This window comes from Lutra lutra, chromosome 15 (genome assembly GCF_902655055.1).
Source record: "Lutra lutra chromosome 15, mLutLut1.2, whole genome shotgun sequence".
NCBI lineage: Eukaryota > Metazoa > Chordata > Mammalia > Carnivora > Mustelidae > Lutra > Lutra lutra.
In genome coordinates this window covers 13,115,185-13,134,921 of record NC_062292.1, presented here as the reverse complement: position 1 = coordinate 13,134,921, position 19,737 = coordinate 13,115,185, and the positions used below count along the sequence as shown (strand labels likewise).

The 19,737-nt window shown below is 35.2% G+C and overlaps 1 protein-coding gene across 1 annotated transcript in view; it reads right to left on the bottom strand.

The window, feature by feature from the left end:
- Window positions 1-19,737, bottom strand: part of PPP2R5A (protein phosphatase 2 regulatory subunit B'alpha) — a 61,436-nt gene that overhangs the window by 12,039 nt on the left and 29,660 nt on the right. Inside the window, exons 2-4 of the mRNA XM_047705123.1 lie at window positions 19,541-19,737; window positions 16,333-16,434; window positions 2,609-2,701 (exon numbers count right to left, since the gene is read on the bottom strand). Coding sequence (XP_047561079.1) covers window positions 2,609-2,701; window positions 16,333-16,434; window positions 19,541-19,737 — 392 coding nt within the window. The remainder of the gene's footprint in view (window positions 1-2,608; window positions 2,702-16,332; window positions 16,435-19,540) is intronic.

The following is a 19,737-nucleotide window of genomic DNA, read 5'->3' as shown; positions in this document are numbered from 1 at the left end:
TAAGTTGATCCTCAGGAAAAAAAAACTAGAGAATAGCTGATGGCTGAGTTTCAAATCTATTTAAAGAAACCTATTCTGAAGTATTAATTTAAATGAAATAATCTATTTAGAAATATAAATAGATATAAATATAAATTCATGTAATAAAACTTAACACACAAACCTAGTCCTCAATAAATTGTTTCTCATTCTGGCTGTTATATCTAACTGCTTTTAAGGGTAATTAATAACCTCTGAGCTTTTTCATCATTGATAAAATGAGGAAGGTTAAAACTAATCTTGTTGGGGCGCCTGGGTGGCTCAGTGGGTTAAGCCTCTGTCTTTAGCTTGGGTCATGGCCTCAGGATCCCGTGATCGAGCCCCACACTGGGCTCTCAGCTCAGCAGGGAGTCTGCTCCCCCCGCCCCCGCCTGCCTCTCTGCCTACTTGTGCTCTCTATCAAATAAATAAATCAATAAATCTAAAAAAAAAAAAACTAGTCTTGTTTTTATTTAAATGAAGGTAATATCATAGTCTAGTTCTAATCTAATTCTCCCAGCTACTGGCTGTGTGGAATTAGACATGGTCTAGTTCTTTATATAAAAGCATATAAGGGCAGTGCCTGGCACATAAAATATGCCCTCAATAATTCTTAGCTTCCTTTTTTCTTCTGAAATCCTGTGACTTGAATATAACTTGGAATTACACAAGTGTTTTTTCTCTTGAAATGATTAGTATCCACATTTATACTTAAGGTTTTTTTTTCCTGTACTTCTAAGTCTTAAAATTACCATGTAATCAAATAATTTCAAAATATAAAACCTGAGATATATACAAAAGTAACATAATAAGAATGACTAAGGAAGTGATGTATGAAAGCACAGTCATCTAAACTGCTAAGAACAAATTATTGGGCTTTAGCTTCTCAGGTAATTCAGATATTTAGAGAAGGTAGAAAATGGGTCCCACTCTACCAGTTTTCTTCCTGTTCCCCCTCAAACCCGTGGAATAATCCAGCAGCAGAAACACCTCAAGCTCCAGACTGAAGAAGCACGAAGGCAATTGTTCCTCTCAACCTTCTATCTTAAACACAATTTCATATGATATATCATAGAGTTCCTCAATATACTGTATTCCTTCTGTAGCACACAAGAGCTAGAAAAGGAAATACATACGTATTCATATGCAATTACCAAAATAACAAAACTCCATCTAATCTTACCTTTACTTGTGATTGAAATGGAAATTTTACTGTTAGCACACACCTAATATTTGTTCGTAATTTATGAGGAGCTGCTTGAATGGGTGAAGGACATATCTTGACAATATTCTCCATTAATCAGTACACTCACAGCAACTAGTAAGAATACTTTATGTGAGGTCCGAGGTAGTTATAAATGATCAAAAGTGAATTCCAAATATGTGGGACTCATGTTTGTAGAATCTTTATCATACACTGGTGGTTAAGAGGGTAGGAGAGGTCCTACCGATTATTAAAATATTAAAAGCCTTAGCACTGGGTTCATCACCACCTTCTCACTTATCTTCTCTTTCTTGAAAATGCAAGTAACTCTCGAAGAAGAGAGTATCAAATTCCTAATGAGACCTTACGTACTGAGATAAATTTCCAGAGGAAAAAAATGAACCTAGAAAGATCTGGTCTCCTTCACAACTTTGTCTAGGTCTAGCCAATTCCCCATAATTAAAAAGAGGCTTTTACATTGTTGAAAAGATTTTGAAAATAAAAACGAACACATTCTGAGAAATTAATTTTCAGTATGTAGGTTCCAAAAAATAATAGCTAGTAACCAATTTATAAAATAAAAGAAGGGGGAGCCTGGGTGGTTCAGTCATTTGAGCAGCCAATTCTTGACTTCAGCTCAGGTCCTGATCCATGATCTCAGGGGATTGAGCCCTGTGTCAGGCTCAGTGATCATCAGGGAGTCTGTCTGAGCCTCCCTCTCCTGCTCCTCTCCCCTACTTGTGTGTGCGTGCTCTCTCTCTCAAATAAATCTTTTAAAAAAAAAAAAAAAAGAATAAAAGAAGGTATCACACTATGTTTCACTATCTCCTTTTCTTCTTAAAGATCCCATTTATCTGTGGCTTAGGAACTAGGTGGCTAGAATGCCTAAGGTGGGAAGGGAAAAGGAAAAAGGAAAGGTCACTGGTAATTAATAACAGGAAAGGAGCCTAACCCCAAACTCCCAACAATGATTCCATTTCCACTTTTCCTCTGTCATTTCAAAGTCACAATGCTTAAAACATATGTCAAAGTTCAAGTTCAAAGACTTAAAAATTTAAAAGAAGGCTTCTTGCCTTTAGATTGAATGGTCGTACCAATTTTTTTCAGATTGTGCAGAAAGGCTCGCTTTCTGGTCTTTAAAAGTAACTATGAGAATTCAGTATTGGATAAGATCATTCAACTGACTTCATTAGAAGCTCACTCTTGATTAAAATACATTGATATTGTCAAAGCTACTTCACCTTTACCCTAATTGTCTGGCAAGAGTATTAAATGCTGTTAAAGTGAAATAAACCATTTAAGTTCTGAAAGACTATTTTAATCACAAATTAATAAATCATTGCTAAGATGAACATAAGAAAATTTAAGACATTAAGAATTCCTCACCTGTTGGACAAATTTCTGATCAATGTATCGCTTTGCAATGCTAGGCTGGAAATCAGGGCTCTCCAAAAATCTTAAGAAGAATTCATACACCAACTATGAAAGAAAGTCAAATAGAAGCTAAGATGATAACTATAAAAATTTACCCTAATTTATCCCTTCATACCAAACATACCTCCCCTACACCCTAGGAGGGAGATTTTCAACCTCATTGGAAAATGTGATGAGTTGGTAAGATTTTTAAAAACTAAATGTATATTCACAATTTGGCCTCCTAAGCTAGTACATTTGGGGATTTACTGCTTTATATCACTTGTTGAAACTGAAATTATAGGAGCTAGAAAATAAAAATGACACCTATAAAATATTTAACTAGGAAAGACTATTTTGTAGTCCATACTCACTGGGAATGTGTTCTTTCTCCACTGGACTCCCAACCCACCTCAATTTAATATCCAGAGTTCTTTAAATACAGGATAAGAATAAACTGAATTGTAAGGGGAAGTGTATCAATAAAAATAAAAAGCAAAAAACTTCAGATCTTTCTATAAAACTATAGTAGGAAAAAATTAAATCAAAACCAGCACACCATAATTACATTTAGGAAGTAATGAACTAAATTACTTAAGTTCAAGGTTCAGGAAGGAATGTTTGTTTATCACAGTGAATATACTAGAAGTCACAGCAGGATGTCTACTTAAGCACCAGCATCTTGGGGTACCAGGGTGGCTAAAGTTAAGCATCCGACTCTTAGTTTCAGCTCAGGTTATGAACACAGGGTTGTGAGACTGAGCCCCTCACTGAGCTCTATGCTGGGTGTGGAGCCTGTTAACCTCCCCCACCTCCCTTATCTTAAAAAAATATATATATACACACACACACACACACACACACACACACACACACACACATATACACACACATTTAAATATATGTAAATATATATAAATACACACACACACATATATATATGAGTGTCAGGCATTTAAAAGTAATAGGTAATGTTCATTTGTGGTCACAAGTGAGAATTAAAAGTAAGATTTAGGGCACATGGGTGGCTCAGTTGGTTCTACCTTTGGCTCAGGTCATGATCTCTGGGTCCTGGAACTGAGTCCTGCATTGGGCTCCCTGCTCAACAGGGAGCCTGCATCTCTCTCTCCCTCTGTCCCTCCTCCTGACCCCGCCCTCTAGTGATGTCTCTCTCTCTTCTCTTAAGTAAATAAAATCTTAAAAACCACAAGAAGTAAGGTTTAGTTCAACTTGCCTCCATCACAGCTGCATCTGTCTTTTAAGAAGAAAGGAAAACACACTAAAGTTTTTCTTTTATTGTAACCTAACAGCTATAAAATAGGAGTATAGCTCCCCAAAATGTACCTTAATTTATTAGCTATCAAACAACACATTAATCTAGTGCCCTAAAAATAAAAAAGGAAGACTACATCCTAAAGTAGAAACATTCAGTAAACATTTTGATCACAAAATGATGAACATCAGGCCACATACAGAAGGGAGAAATAAATTTACAGACATTACAACACACAAAAAAAGCACTACCAGATCGGGGCCTATCATTCACCATAGAATAACAAATTTTACTATTGAATTCAATAATATTCTAAGCCTAACAACAGTTTTGGGAGTTGAATAAATGTTGTTTTTGTCCAGTGCATCTTTGACCAACTATCCAAAGGAGTGATGCTTATCTGGTCTAATTATTATCTTTTAGCTGTTCGGTATGACACTGTAATATGAAAACAGAAATTGATACCAGTTTTTATTTATAAATAATCTTCTAATCAACCAACTACACAAATAATTTTGCTTTGGGTTGCACACACGCAAAAAGATACAGAAAATGATCAGAGTCCTCTGAAGAGTCAGTAGAGTGCCACAGGCTGCTACAGAGTTTCACTGGCACAACATACTCAGGGCCTCTTTTTCATGTCCAATCCTGGCCTACTGTGATATTGTGATAGGAGAAAATATATACTTGGTCTTCATCTGTGGTTATTGCCACAGAGCTCCTAAAACCTTGAAATTTCCTGAGTAGGAGTAAGAGATACAGTTTTTTGTTGTTTAATAAGAAACCCCTCTCAAACATGCTGGAGTTTAGGTTAATGTGATAATTCCAGGAGGATGAAAGTCTGGTTAGCACAGGAAACAATGTGATGATGAGAGGGTTCAAACTTTCAGCCCCAACTCCCCATCCTCCAGGGAGGGGAGAGAAGCTGGAAATTGAGTGCAATCACCACTGGCCAGTTACTTAATGAATCATGTTCACCTAATGGAACCACCATCAAATTCCTCAACAAAGGGTTTTGGAGAACTCCTGGTTGGGGAACACACCAAGGTGATGGGAGGGTGGTACATAGAGCCCCCTTTTCATACCTTAATCTCTGCATCTCTTTCATTTGGCTGTTCCTGAGTTGTATCCTTTATAATAAACTCGCAAGTAACAATAAGTGAAGTGTTTCCCTGTGTTCTGTGGGCTATGGCAAATTATCAAACCGGAGGAGTGGGCTCTGGGAACCCCAGACTTAGAGCCAGCTCGGCAGAAGTACAAGAGACCAAGACTCGTGACTACCATGTGAAGTAGAGCGTGGTCTCATGGGACTGAGCCCTTAACTTGTGCCTCTGTGGTAACTCTGGGTCATCAGTGTCATAAATGAATAAACTATAAAACACCCAGTTGGTGTTCAGAGAAGTGATAAATTTCTTGGTGTGGGAAATCGACACATTTGGTGTCAGAAGTTTTCCCTATAGCTACGTTGTGTGAAGAGATACTGGACACTGTACAGCTCTGAAAAAGCTCATTCACTTGTTAGGGAAAGAAGACAAAACTAGAAATATATAAAATGGTATATACACAAAAATTGTTATGGCACAGGGGCACCTGGGTGACTCAGGCAGTTGGGCATCTCACTCTTGATATCAGCTCAGGTCATGATCTCAGGATCATGAGATCAATTCCCGTGTTGGGCTCTGCACTCAACAGGGAGTCTGCCTGAGATTGTCTCCCCCTCTGTCCCTCTGCACAGTTTGTGTTAATTAATTCTTTAAAAATGTATGGCACAGACTGAGTGGAGGAGACCTTTAGAAAAAGGTTTTATCATTGTGGAATAAAGTCAGTAAGAAAAGTTTTAAGGAGGACAGCAACTTGAGCCCTATATTTGATTTGATTGTGCATAAGCCAAGAAGAAAAAGGGCTTATTAAAGAAAGGTAGTCTTGAGAAGCAGATGGTGTAGGTTATGGGTTGGTGGGTATGGAATCAGAGGCTCAGAATCTTCATGCAGATGCCTAGTTGAGTGGAAGTTAAGATTTGTGGTAAGGTGGGACCAGGTTAAACATGAGTCAAGTATGGCATGCATTAGCCTATATACTCTACCTCTGAAGATCTGCATCAGATATATACGGCTTAAGGCTTAATACTATTAAGAGCAATCACATGCCTTTTGGGAGACTTGCACATCATCAAGCTGAATCCTCTAAACCACATACTCAGTTGAAACATATGCCCATCACAGATACCACATTATTATTTCTTATGTAATTCTCATCTCATCATTTACCTAACACAATGAACATTAAGTGACCAGTCAAGATTAGCAGCAAATCGCTTTTATGCAGCCAACTTAGCACCAATGAAGAGATAACAAAAGGTTATCTAATAAACACAGGTTGAGTAATGTCAAACAGAAGTAAACACTAGTGATCTACGGAGCTGAAAATCTTCAAGATGGCACAATTAAGACTATGCTTCTATAAAATGGCACCCTGTGTCCCCAGTGTCACTCTCTCTATACTCTACCCTGCATTACTTTTTTTCTTGTATTTATCATACCCTGACATAGTATTATTATTTATTTTTTTCCACTAGGATATAAAAGATTTTGCTTATTAGTTTACTCCCAATATTTAGAACAATGCCTTGAATACAATATTCAATTGTATGAATAAATCATAGTTGTGGAGGACTGCTTCTGTGTAATTACTAAAGTTTCTCTATATTCTTCTATATGAAGAAATACTTTGCTCTAAGAATCTAAGAAACAGTGCTTCACAGAACAATAGATACTTTCAGCAATGGATTCATTTCTTTAGTAAACTGGCAAATTTCATATATGTTCAATGTACGGCTGGTCCTCCTACTTCTGTGAACCAAAAAAATACCCTAAAAGATAAAAGGTAAGTACAAAATGTAAAAAGATAACTAAAGGTGGGTAATCTTACCATTGTACTCCATAATGACCATGTCTTCCTAGGTAGTTAGAATATATAAAATTCTAATCTTCACCAATAAAAAAGATTTTAGAAGAAGGTACAGCAAAAACAACATAGATGATTTAAGTATTTGAAAATAAGATCTATACAAAAAAGCTAAAGGAACTGGAAATGTTTGGCCCAGAGAGGCAAAAAGTTTTCTAAGAAGAAACTTTAATAAACTGTTAGAAACAAAAGGCTCTCTCTTCAAGGAAAATGGTGGCCCAACATTTTACAAACTCTATTAAGAGAAAACTAATTAAAATTTTTTTAAAAGATTTTATTTATTTGTCAAAGAGAAAGAGCACAAGCCAGGGAGCAGCAGGCAGAGGGAGAAGCAGGCTCCCTGCTGAGCAAGGAGCCTGATGCAGGCTCGATCCCAGGACTCTGGGATCATGCATGACCTGAGCCTAAAGCAGAGGCTTATTAATCCACTGAGCCACCCATGCATCCCAATTTAAATAGGCTTTAAAACTGATTTAATATATGAAACAATTCATGTAAGACTTAACATACACTGAACTAAATGAGATATTTCATATTAAGTGCCTGAACACTGAATCTGGAGGGCTATGTGAATGTGAAGAGGTGTACACTGTAAAATGTTTATGTTCCCAGTATAAATTTCTAATTGCAGAGGTCACAAAGAAGTTTCTAGTCCCTATAATACGGGTTATTCCTAAAAAAAGAAAGGTCTATGTTTTAGTCAGTACACTACATAAAATAATTACATCTTAAGTATCTGTGCCACTAAAGAAAATAACTAATAAAAGAAAATTAAAATACTACATAATCTGCCTGTATTCCAGACTAATACAGAGGCCAAGCCTCCCTAATTATCTAAAAGTCAGTATACAGAGAATTACAATCTTGTTTGTCCTCAATAAATACAAAGCAATAATGCTTAGGAAAGAAATTAAAAAATAATTTATAACTCTTAATTAGTAATTACCATATATTAATACATTTTGTAAATTAAAAGATGGCCAGTCACCTACTACTAGAACAGTTTTTCTTTTGTTCCTTTTTTCTTTGTTTCTTTATTTCATTTATTCCATTTTTCCATTGCTCATTAGTATTTCCATTACAGAGTGGAAAAAAAGTAAAAAGAAAAACTATAAATTAGCACATTTTTAGGAAACTCATGAACAGTGCTGAGAAAACAAAATTTTGAGATGTTTTGAAATTGCTTATTATTCCCCTTATTAATTTAATGTTTGTTTTTCATCCCATCAAATCAATTTCTAAAATCAAGTATCTGACAAGCTAAATGTAAAAAGTAAACTTTTAATATAGAACAAAAAATTTGGGTGAAGGGATTTAAAGTACATTAACCAAAGAAAAACTTTCATTGAGCAAATTTCCTCAGTGCTACAACTGTCTATAATCTCATTTATCAGAGAAGCTTTAATATTCCACTCTAAAAAAAGATGATTAAATAATGATGTAGCAACTATATTCTGACAGATTCTATAAATCAGCTCACTCAGGATTCAATAGTTTCTGATGCCCCTAGACCATTTAATTGCCAAATTTTAAAACTATACACCAAATTTTAGTTATGAGAAAGATTAACTGTAAACATATATACCTAGGGCAGAGTCTTTTCATTGGGGTCATGGATATATGAAAATTTGTGTGTCTCTGTGTATTCTGTCTTGGGAGAAAACCATTTTTTTAAAAATCGTATTTTGAAAGCAACTGACCACCTACCTCCTAAAATGTTAAACTGCTAGTTTCAGGGAATTCAAATGAAAGTTCAAATCATACCAGTGAAAAATAGAAAGCATATTGTTTATTTGGCTAAATTTTCACTGTTAATTTCCATGAGCATATAAAAATATCTTAATGGAGATACTAATTTTAGAAATTCAAAGACTGAGGAAACTTTTTCAGATTATCCAACTACATGTGATTAAAAAAGATATAATCAGCTCATGAGAATTTCATGTTTTTAAAACCTTTGCATTATTAAATATAGTATCATTAATTTTATACCAACTATTGTCTCAAATTTTACATGAACTAGTGTATGATGCTATTAAAAAAGGTTTCCAATTCAGATTTTCTAGTTCTATAAGCTCTAATGTGCTGATAAATCTTAAAAATTTTATCAGCTTTTGCTAATCCAGGATTCCTCTTTCACTTTATTTAGACATATATATGCTAGACAGAATAAATAAAAGAGGTAGGCTATTGCTTAAAGTGTCCCAAAGAGTGTAGAATATACATTTCTTTGTCTTTTAAAATAAAATGGAGGGGCACTCGGGTGGCTCAGCGGGTTAAAGCCTCTGACTTCGGCTCAGGTCATGATCTCAGGGTCCTAGGATCAAGCCCCGCATTGGGCGCTCTGCTCAGCAGGGAGCCTGCTTCTCTGCCTACTTGTGACCTCTGTCAAGTGAATAAATAAATATCTTTAAAAAATAAATAAATAAAATGCAATGACCACTAAAAATACAAGTCCTGGCAAAATAAAAATCAACAATGTAATTGGAAGCAACAGCTAGCACCCACATATAAAGCAGGGTTTCTCTCTACCTCCCAGGAACTATATAGAAAAGAGCTGATGTTGGTTGTTATCCATCCTGTTGTCATTAAAATCATGTCAGTAAAATCATTTTCTCATTTTACTCAAGACAGACTCTTCCCTCCAATGATTCTAGCCTGCGGCAGGCATTGTTGGTTGACTAATATAATACCCGTTCCCTTCCTCTCACCTGTCTCTCAGTGTGCTTTACAACTAGAGTAACCGAAAAAGAAAAAAGGGAATGGAAATAAGATGAACAACAGTCCAAAAGGGAAAAAAAAAAATTAAAAAAGAAATAAGACTTTTAGAGAGAGTAAAAGACACAGAGAGCCGAAGAAGAGCCACACGTGAACAGCTGCCGCCCCCAAAGAAGAAGAACAAAGCAGTGCAGCAAAAGAAATATTAAAAGCTATTACTGAAGAAAACTTTTCAGAAATAAAAATAAAAATAAAAGTGGGTTTTTAGGGGTACCTGGGTGGCTCAGTGGGTTAAAGCCTCTGCCTTCATCTCAGGTCATGATCCCAGGGCTCTGGGATCAAGCCCCGCATCGCTGCCTATCAAATAAATAAATAAAATCTTAAAAAAAATTTTTTTTAAAGTGGGTTTTTATAGTAAAAGAGTACTACTCAACTGAGAAAATTTATCTAGAAAAATCGACACTTATGTATGGCCAGTAAAGCACTTGGCCATTAAAGGAAAAATATTCTTTAGGCATCTAAGCAAAAAAAAAAACAAAACCCCGTCTTTATATAAGAGAAAATCAGACTGAAATCAGGAGACAATGGAATAAGATATTTAAGGTACCTAAGGAAATATGAATCAACAATTTTATATCAAATCAGGTTGATCTTTAAAAATTAAAGCTACACACAAACTGCTGTTGTACACGCACAAACTCAGGGAATAGTATTTTCACGAGTTCCTCTACTAAAGAATGCGCTCCAGGGGTGCCTGGATGGCTAAGCTGGAAGAGCATGTTACTCTTGATCTCAGGGTTTGTGAGTTTGACCCCCACACTGGGTGTAGAGATTACTTAAATAAATAAAAACTTTTAAAAAAATAATGAACTCCAAATTACCAAAAAATGATTAGAGGAATTCTGACATAAGGATTGATGGTAAAATTAAATATATTACCTCTAGAACTAATCAAAAGCAATGGGCATAAAGGTAACAGAATAGTAGTATACAAGAATTACATGTTCTAACCATGTAAAGTATTATACAATAATACAAATATAAAGTTGAGGAAGGGGATGAAGAAGAGTGAATGGAAAGTAGAAGCTTTGAATTGCTATAAAAGTATTTACTGTGAGAGTAAATGGATTATTACTTTACATTAGAGATTAGGTAAGTAGGAAGTGGAAGAAGAGACTACTTGATAATTTCAGTATTGTCCATGCTAGGGAACCAATAAATTAACAATAAGAGAAAGAACCAAGGGTATCATATAAAGGTATCAGCATAAAGGTAACAATAAAAACACACTTCAAAACAAAAAAAAATACACTTCTTCCCACACACCAAAAGTACTTATCTTTTAAGAAAACAGAACAGAAAACAAACAGTATAGTTTAAAAAACTGTGCTAGTTTCTGTGCATACATTTTCCCATTCAATCCTTATACAATCCTGTTTTATTCCAGTTTTATAAAGGAAGATGCAGAGAAGTTAAGCAGCTTAACCAGGTCACACAGGTAGAAAAGTATAAAAACTGGGATTTAAGTAGAGGTCTATCACCAGAATAATTTCTATTTCACCATGCTTTGTAATAATTCTCTTTGTAATAATACTTGTTAGAATTTATATATATAAATTTTTGTTACACTTAACTAAGGCATACCATTAAAAACTCACTTATGAAGGCTAAAAAAGAAAAAGTATGGCTAGCTGAATTATTTGGAAGATCTAATTTACTGGTGCTACAATGAAGCTAAAAAGGTATGAACTAAGCCTCATTAAGAATTGGTGTGTAATTACTTTAGGGCCACAGACTATAACAGAGGCACTAAAGCTTTTAAAAATCAAGAGCAAGGGGGCGCCTGGGTGGCTCAGTGGCTTAAGCCTCTGCCTTCGGGCCCGGGTCATGATCTCAGGGTCCTGGGATCGAGCCCTGCATTTGGGCTCTCTGCTCAGCAGGGAGCCTGCTTCCCCCTCTCTCTCTGCCTGCCTCCCTGCCTACTTATGATCTCTCTCTCTCTCTCTCTCTCAAATAAATAAATTTAAAAAAAAAAATCAAGAGCAAGTACTCTGGAGTAATACTTGAGTTGTAAACCTAATTTGGCTCTTTATTACTTACATAATCTTGGGCAGGATTCTTAATCTCTTTTAGCTTCATATAAGCTTTTCTATAAAATATGAAAAATATTTTTAAAAATTTTTATTTAAATTCAATTTAGTTAACATACAGTGTCTTATTAGTTTCAGGGGTAGAATTTAGGATTCATCATCTGCATATAACATCCAGTGCTCATTACATCAAGTGCCTTCCTTACTGCCCTTCACCAACCACCCTACCCTAAAAGGTGAGTATTATGGTGTCACCAAAAGGATTAAATGAGATAATGTATATAAAGCAGTTGTCACTATCTCTGAAACATGTAAGTGCTCAATAGTTATTGGTATTGCTATAATATAATTAGCTAATCATGATCAGCAGTCTTACAAATGAGTACCATTGGTTATGTGTAACCTTCATTAAATTCTCTAGAAAAACATACTGTGCTTGCCTGCAGATTTCAGGTCATTAACATTATTTTTAAAATATAAAATTTATTTGAAGCATTAAAAGCAAGAGTCCTTTGAACTTTTACTTTCTCCCTCAGAGCCTTGCTTAAAAGTAAGTGTCATTTGGATATTCTCAGAGTATATTTTAACTAGACAACTGGAGAACAAAAATCAATGATCATAAAGACTAGATTTATAAAAACATGTGCAAAAGAAACACTATACACAGGTGAGTATAATAGTTTATGGCTATAATGGAATCTTTGTAACAGTTTCTAAGTAGTATAAGATGATCTACCCTGAATTCTGCCTGAAGAGTTCTAGTTACTAAAGCATAAACTAAAGTAGTGCCAGTGTGATTCTACTGAGTGAACCCTAAATGACATTATATTGAAGCCACATATTTGAGGGTAAGTTTGAATGACGCAATTAGAGCCAGACAGAAATAGGGGAGGGGGGAGGCTTAATGGAAGAATTGGTCCTACCTATGTAATAAGTTGTTTTTTTTTAAGATTTTGTTTATTTATTTGACAGAGATCACAAGTAGGCAGAGAGGCAGGCAGAAAGAGAGGAAAAGAAGCAGGCTCCCCGCCAAGCAGAGAGCCCAACGAGGGGCTTGATCCCAGGACCCTGGGATCATGACCTGAGCCGAAGGCAGAGGCTTTAACCCACTGAGCCACCCAGGTGTCCCTGTAATAAGTTTTTATTACCAATTTTCCAATTACATCTGAAGTGTGAACTGTCTGTCACACAATGGCATTAAGTCAGAAAGACTATCCCTCCCTCAGTCTCAACTAAATAGAAGTGCTCCAGATATACACTAATGAATGGCACAGTGAGGACTTCAGTGACCTACAGACCCACAAAAACCACCCAAAACAATGTAAGCTGGCATAAGAAAGAATAAGTGAATGTAAAGGTAGATCAATAGAGATTATCCAGGAGCGCCTGGGGGCGGGGGGGGTGGGACTCAGTTGCTCAAGAGTCTGCTTTCGGCTCAGGTCATGATCCCAGGACCCTGGGAATGAGCCCCATGTGGGGGGTGGAGGGAGGGGTCCCTGCTTCTCCCTCTTCCTCTGTCCCGACCGCCACTTGTGCTCTCTTTTTCAAATAAATAAAAATCTGAAAAAAAATTCATTAAAAAAATACATCATGGGATGGAGCCCCACATCAGGTTCTCTGCTCAGTGGGGAGCCTGCTTCCTCCTCTTTCTCTGCCTGCCTCTCTGCCTACTTGTGATCTCTGTCAAATAAATAAATAAAATCTTAAAAAAAAATACATCATAAGGGGGAATGCAAACTAGTGCAGAAACTGTGGAACGCAGTATGGAGATTCCTCAAAAAATTAAAAACAGAACCACTCCACAATCCAGTAATTACACTACTGGGTATTTATCCAAAGAATACAAAAACACTAATTCAAAAAGATATATGCACCCCTATGTTTACTGCAGCATAATTTACAAGAGCCAAATTATGGAATAACCCAAGTGTCCACTGATAAATGAATATGGATAAAAGAGATGTGGTATGTGCATATATAAACACACAATGGAATATTATATATCCACCCCCCACATACAAAATGGAATATTACTCAGCCATAAGGAAGAATGAACTATTGCCATTTGCAACAATATGAATGAATCTAGAGAGTATAGTACTAAATGAAATAAGTCAGAGGAAGACAAATACCATATAACTTCACTCATATGTAGAATCTAAAAAAAGAAAATAGAACAAAGCAGAAACGAGACAAACCAAAAAACAGACTCTTAATTATAGAGAACAAACCCATAGTTACCACAGGGCAGGTGGGTGGGTGGAATGGGTGAAAACAGATGAAGGGGACTAAGAGTATACTTATCACAGTGATCATTGAGGAATGTATAGAATTGTTGAATCACTATACTATATACCTGAAACTAATATAACACTGTATATTAACTATACTGGAGTTAAAATTTTTTAAAAAATCATAAAGAGAAAATACACTTATAGTACTGTACTGTATTTATCAAATAAAATCTGCATTTAAGTAGACCCATACAGTTTAAACTGGTGTTATGTGTTGTGCAAGGGTCAACTATACATGAATAGACACTATAAATGTATTTTATTTATAACTCATTTATTCTACTGCTCTACAAGACACCACATAAAGCAATAATTACAAAATGGTACATGGTGGACACGTATAAAGATCTACTTTGTGGGGCACCTGTATGGCTTAGTCAGTTAAGCATCTGACTCTTGGTTTCAGCTCAGGTCATGATCTCGGAGTTGTGAAACTGAGCCCTGTATCTGGACCCCTACTCAGTGGGGAATCTGCTTCCCCTTTCCATCTGCCCCCACCCTCCACTCGGTCTCTCTCTCTCTCAAATAAATAAATCTTAAAAAAGGAAGATCTAATTTGTATGACAATAAAACCACAAATAATACTACAAAGGAAGTAGGGGAGGCAATGGAGGTATATAGGATCAAAATTATGTAGATTACTGAAATTAAGTTAGTATTAACCACACAAGATTGTTTTAAGATGCTAACTGTAATCCCTGGGTTAACTACTAAAAAAATAAAAAATAAAGTTAAAAAAAAAACAAAGGTAGGAATGCCTGGGTGGCTCAGTCGGTTAAGCATCTGCCTTTTGCTCAGGTCATGATCCCAGAATCCTGAGATCTTTAAAAAAAAAAAAATTAAAATGGTTAAAATGGTACCTTAGAAAATACCTGTTTAATACAAAAAGCAGTAACAGAGAATAGAGAAATAAAAAGGCATAAAACATACAGAAAATAACAAAATGGCAGATGTAAATCCTACCTTATCTGTAATTACATTAAATGTAAATGGATTAAACACTCCAAAAGGCAGAGATTGTTGAAACTGATTAAAAAAAATGATCCAACTTTTACAAGACACAATTTAGATTCGAAGAAACAGATTAAAAGTAAAAAGATGAAAAATATATATTATGCAAACGGTAACCAAAAGAGAGGTGAATTGCCTATACTAATATCAGACAAATAAACCTGAGAAACTTTATGGAGTTACAATGATAAGGACCATCCAGATAGATAATATAACAATTATAAACATAAGCAGCTAACAACAGGGTCCCAAAATACATGAAGAAAAACCTGACAGAATTGGAAAGAAATATATAATTCAACAACAATAGCTGGAAATTTCAATATCTCACTTTCAATAATAGATCAACAAGGAAATGGAAGACTTGAACAACATTATGAACCAATTAGACTTGACAGTTTTCTATAGAACATTCCACCAAACAACCACGGAACACGCATTCTTCTCAAGCACACATGAAACATTCTCTAAAATATACTGTTTGTGAGGCCCTAATACAATCCTCAATGAACTTAAAGGATTGAAAACATTCAAAGTATATTCTCTGACTACACTGAAATAATTAGAAATCAGTAACAGAAAGAATGTGGTAGACACAAATATGTAGAAATTAAACATATTCCTAAAAAATAAAGAAGAAATCACGGGAAAATTAGAAAGTATTTCAGGTGAATGAAAATAAAAACACAACATATCAAAATTTATGGGGAACACGTTAAAACAAAAATTGGTGCATGACTGGTACGTGAATGTTATAATAGCTCTTGTTACAAGAACCCAAAACATCCATCAAATGATTAATGGATAAACAAAATGTGGTATATTCAGAAAATGAACTATAATTCATCCATTAAAAGGAATGAGGTATGGACACATGCAACAACATTGTTGAACCTTGAAAATATTATGTTAAATAAAAGAACCCAGACACAAAAGGCCACATACTATATGATTTTACTTACATTAAATATTCATAACAGGCACATCCATAGGGAAAGAAAGTAGATTAGTAGTTGTCAAGGACTGTGGGGTTGGGGGAATGGAAAGTGACTGCTAATGTGAAGGGGGTTTCCACTTGGGGTGATGAAAAAATTCTAGAACTAGAAGTGGTGATGGTTGCATAGCATTGTGAATGTACTCAATGCCACTGAATAGTACACTTTAAAATGGTTTAAATGGTAAAAGTGTACTTTATCACAATAAAAAAAGTAAAAACATTTTGGAAAAAAAATGGTTAAGAACACATACTAAAAGTCAAGTATTTTAAATATATCTAAAAGAGAACCACCATGATTTCAGCAGAATATCATAAATGTAAAAATTGTCAATATATAATATGTTTCATACTTGTATGTGAGGCCAAGAGGCCTCAAGTGTGGGTTCATCCTCTTCTGGATCAAAATCTGGATTATCACTTGGAGGAAGAGTACGAAAGATGTTAGCACTGATCTGTGAAGAAAAAGAAATTTAGATTTATATTCTTCATTGTATAATTAAACAATGTAAATGAAATATTTTAAAGATAACTTTAAGAGTTGTGACTATAAGCCTAGTTCAAAACCTAGAAACCTCATCAAGACATGAAGAAGGTAGGCATTTCTTTTTTCTCTATCCCATAACTAGGACTTCTTCAGATGTCAACCTACTAGAGATTTAAAGATTTCCTCTGGATTCCTCCTTCCTTAAATTACAAGTTGTTCTTTCCAAGTTTTGCTTAACAGGAAAAAAAAAAAAAAAGGAAGGGAGGGGATTATGGAGGAAAAAGCATAAAATTCCTAACTCTACCTTTCTCTAACTTGATCCTTTTCATCTTTCTGCAACTCCCTCCATATTCTAATCCAGCCATTTACTTACCTTACAATCTAAAAGTTTGATAAAAGATCTATATTCCTATAAATACACACCACACTAAGGAGAGGGATGGGAGGGCAGAATACTTTCACTGCTATTACAGACAAGGTTTATAATACCCCACTGGGGATTTAATTTAACATAGTTCATCTACTCTTTTTTTTTTTCCCCCAAGGCTTATCCTTTTGAAGTCAGGATGTGAGATTCTTCATTTCAGATTCAATGAAATACAATATTTACAATTTCATCATTCACACTGTCTCAGCACCAACATAAACTTCACATCTTTTTTCACCAGCAAAGGTTAGACTGTGGTGCCAACTCAAAAGTCTTTGAAGAATGATGAACAGACTGAGAGACCACTTGGTTTAGTAAACCTTTAAGGCCATATTATTAAGGAGTTGGTCACCTGAAATAAATGATTTAGGGAATAAAGGATAAGATAAGAGCTGTTTGGTGGTGCAAGCAAATTTCCAACTATTCTTATGAAGTGCACCTACGGTCAGCCAAAGAACTGCTAATAGTCAATTAGTACAACCATAAGACCTAGAATTTGATCTCCTAGAACTCAACATGAAGGCAGAACCGAGAGTTTGATGGATAGGAATTTCACAAAGATGGCAGAAAGTCATAGATAAAACTTGAAAAGGAGATATATCCCATAAGAGGGCATAATTTGCCTTTGAGAGCATACTTATTATTGGTAGTAAAAGAAAAAAAAATAACCTTGTAGCCACCAACAAAAGTAACTATATGTAACAAATATAGCTAAGAGCTTTACAGGGCCAACAGGGTGAGTTGACTTCACACTTACCTAGAAATTAAGTACCCAGAAGTTTAAAAAAAAAAAAAAAAAAAAAAAAAAAAAAAAAGACAAAACATACACATCTTTTTTCTTGGGGATAGAAATTAAATCCCAAAATTTATTATTACATAGTAAATTACAGAATAATTTGAGTCAAATATTTGAGCATTTTCAATATGCAAATATTTAAGTCATTTTAATATCCAAGTCAATAACTTTAAGTAATCTCTACACCAAACATGGGGCTTGAACTCACAACTCCAGAATCAAGAGTTGCATGCACTACCAACTGAGCCAGCCAGGCGCCCCCTCAAGTCAGTACTTCTACAGAGATAAAAGTAAAAGTACCTTTTTCCTGTATTTTCAAAATTCATGAACATAAACCATTTGAAATCAGTAAAATGGAAATACTGTTTCCCCCTGAACACATTTTAATGATAAACACAAAACAAAAACCAAGTTTATCAGTATTCAATATTTCCGTTTTCAAACTGTCACTTTTCACGGTCTATGAGAGTTTCAGAAGCCGATTTTATTTTGATCAATGTTCTCTGTACAGCTGATCTTTTAAAATTTCTTTAAGGCTTTTATTTTCAATTTAAAAAAAAAAACAATATTTTCTAGTTCAGGAAGATGAAAGAAAACTTAACGAGTATAATAGGGCCAAATTTAACTACATTTTGTTCTTCCCCCAGAACATATATTAGTCAAGGGGAAGGAAATGAAGACAAGTACAAATTATACTTGCTATAACCTTCTATACTCGGGTAACATTTAAGCTTTAATTATGTACTCAGTGACTCTCTAATTACTCCAACTAAATTTTTTGTATTTTGTTACTATGCACCAAAATACAAACATCACATCCTAAACAAACTTCTGCCATTTGATGGAGAATAAGGTTGAATTATTAATAAACAATATCCTAAACAACCTTACTTTAATAAAGTTAGCAGTATTTTATTTTTCAGAGATTTCATACTTATTTATGTTATTTAACTTTTTTTTTTTAAAGATTTTATTTATTTATTTATTTGACAGAGAGAGAGATCACAAGTAGACAGAGAGGCAGGCAGAGAGAGAGAGAGAGGGAAGCAGGCTCCCTGCTGGGCAGAGAGCCCGACGCGGGACTCGATCCCAGGACCCTGAGATCATGACCTGAGCCGAAGGCAGCGGCTTAACCCACTGAGCCACCCAGGCACCCAACTTTTTTTTTTTAAGATTTTATTTATTTATTTGTCAGAGAGAGAGAGCACAGAGAGAGAGCGAGCACAGGCAGACAGAGTGGCAGGCAGAGGCAGAGGGAGAAGCAGGCTCCCCACAGAACAAGGAGCCTGATGTGGGACTCGATCCCAGGACGCTGGGATCATGACCTGAGCCGAAGGCAGCGGCTTAACCAACTGAGCCACCCAGGCGTCCCTGTTATTTAACTTTTTGAAGGTCCTTAGTTTTTATTGAAATTCAAGTGTTATAGACATTATAAGTATATTAAAATATTCTAAATATAATTTTTTAGATCTGACTCCTTTACCCAACAGCTGGAATGTAGAGAATTCCATAGCTTTTCATTGTTCTTCTCTTTCCACTTTAGACATTCTCCCTTAGTGACAATTCAGCCCTATACATTAATTATCTATCAGTCTGTATAATCTTAAGCCTACATCTTTCTCCTAAGCCCTGGATCTGCACTATACAATATGGCAGCCACCAGCCACCGTGGCTACTGAATTTTCAAACTATTATAAGCAATGACAGCATCTTTGGAATGAATGGATAATCTTTCAAATGGACTATTTTAAAAACATTTTGAGTACATTGATTATTGCACATTTATTAAAAATCAGTCTCAGTAATTCATAATTACACCTTAGATCTTACTTGAATTTATATAAATCTTACCATTTTTACTATATCAGAATATGCTGATTCAACAATTACACCACGATTAGTTGAAACATACTCAACCAGCTCATTCAGTGTTGCTCTTTTAATTTCTTTGCTCTTCAAGTCTGAAACAGAGTCCATGAAATCAAACAGTATACAACACTGCTGCAACTTCTGACAGAAAAGCTCTTGTTGTTCATTGGAAGTAGCAT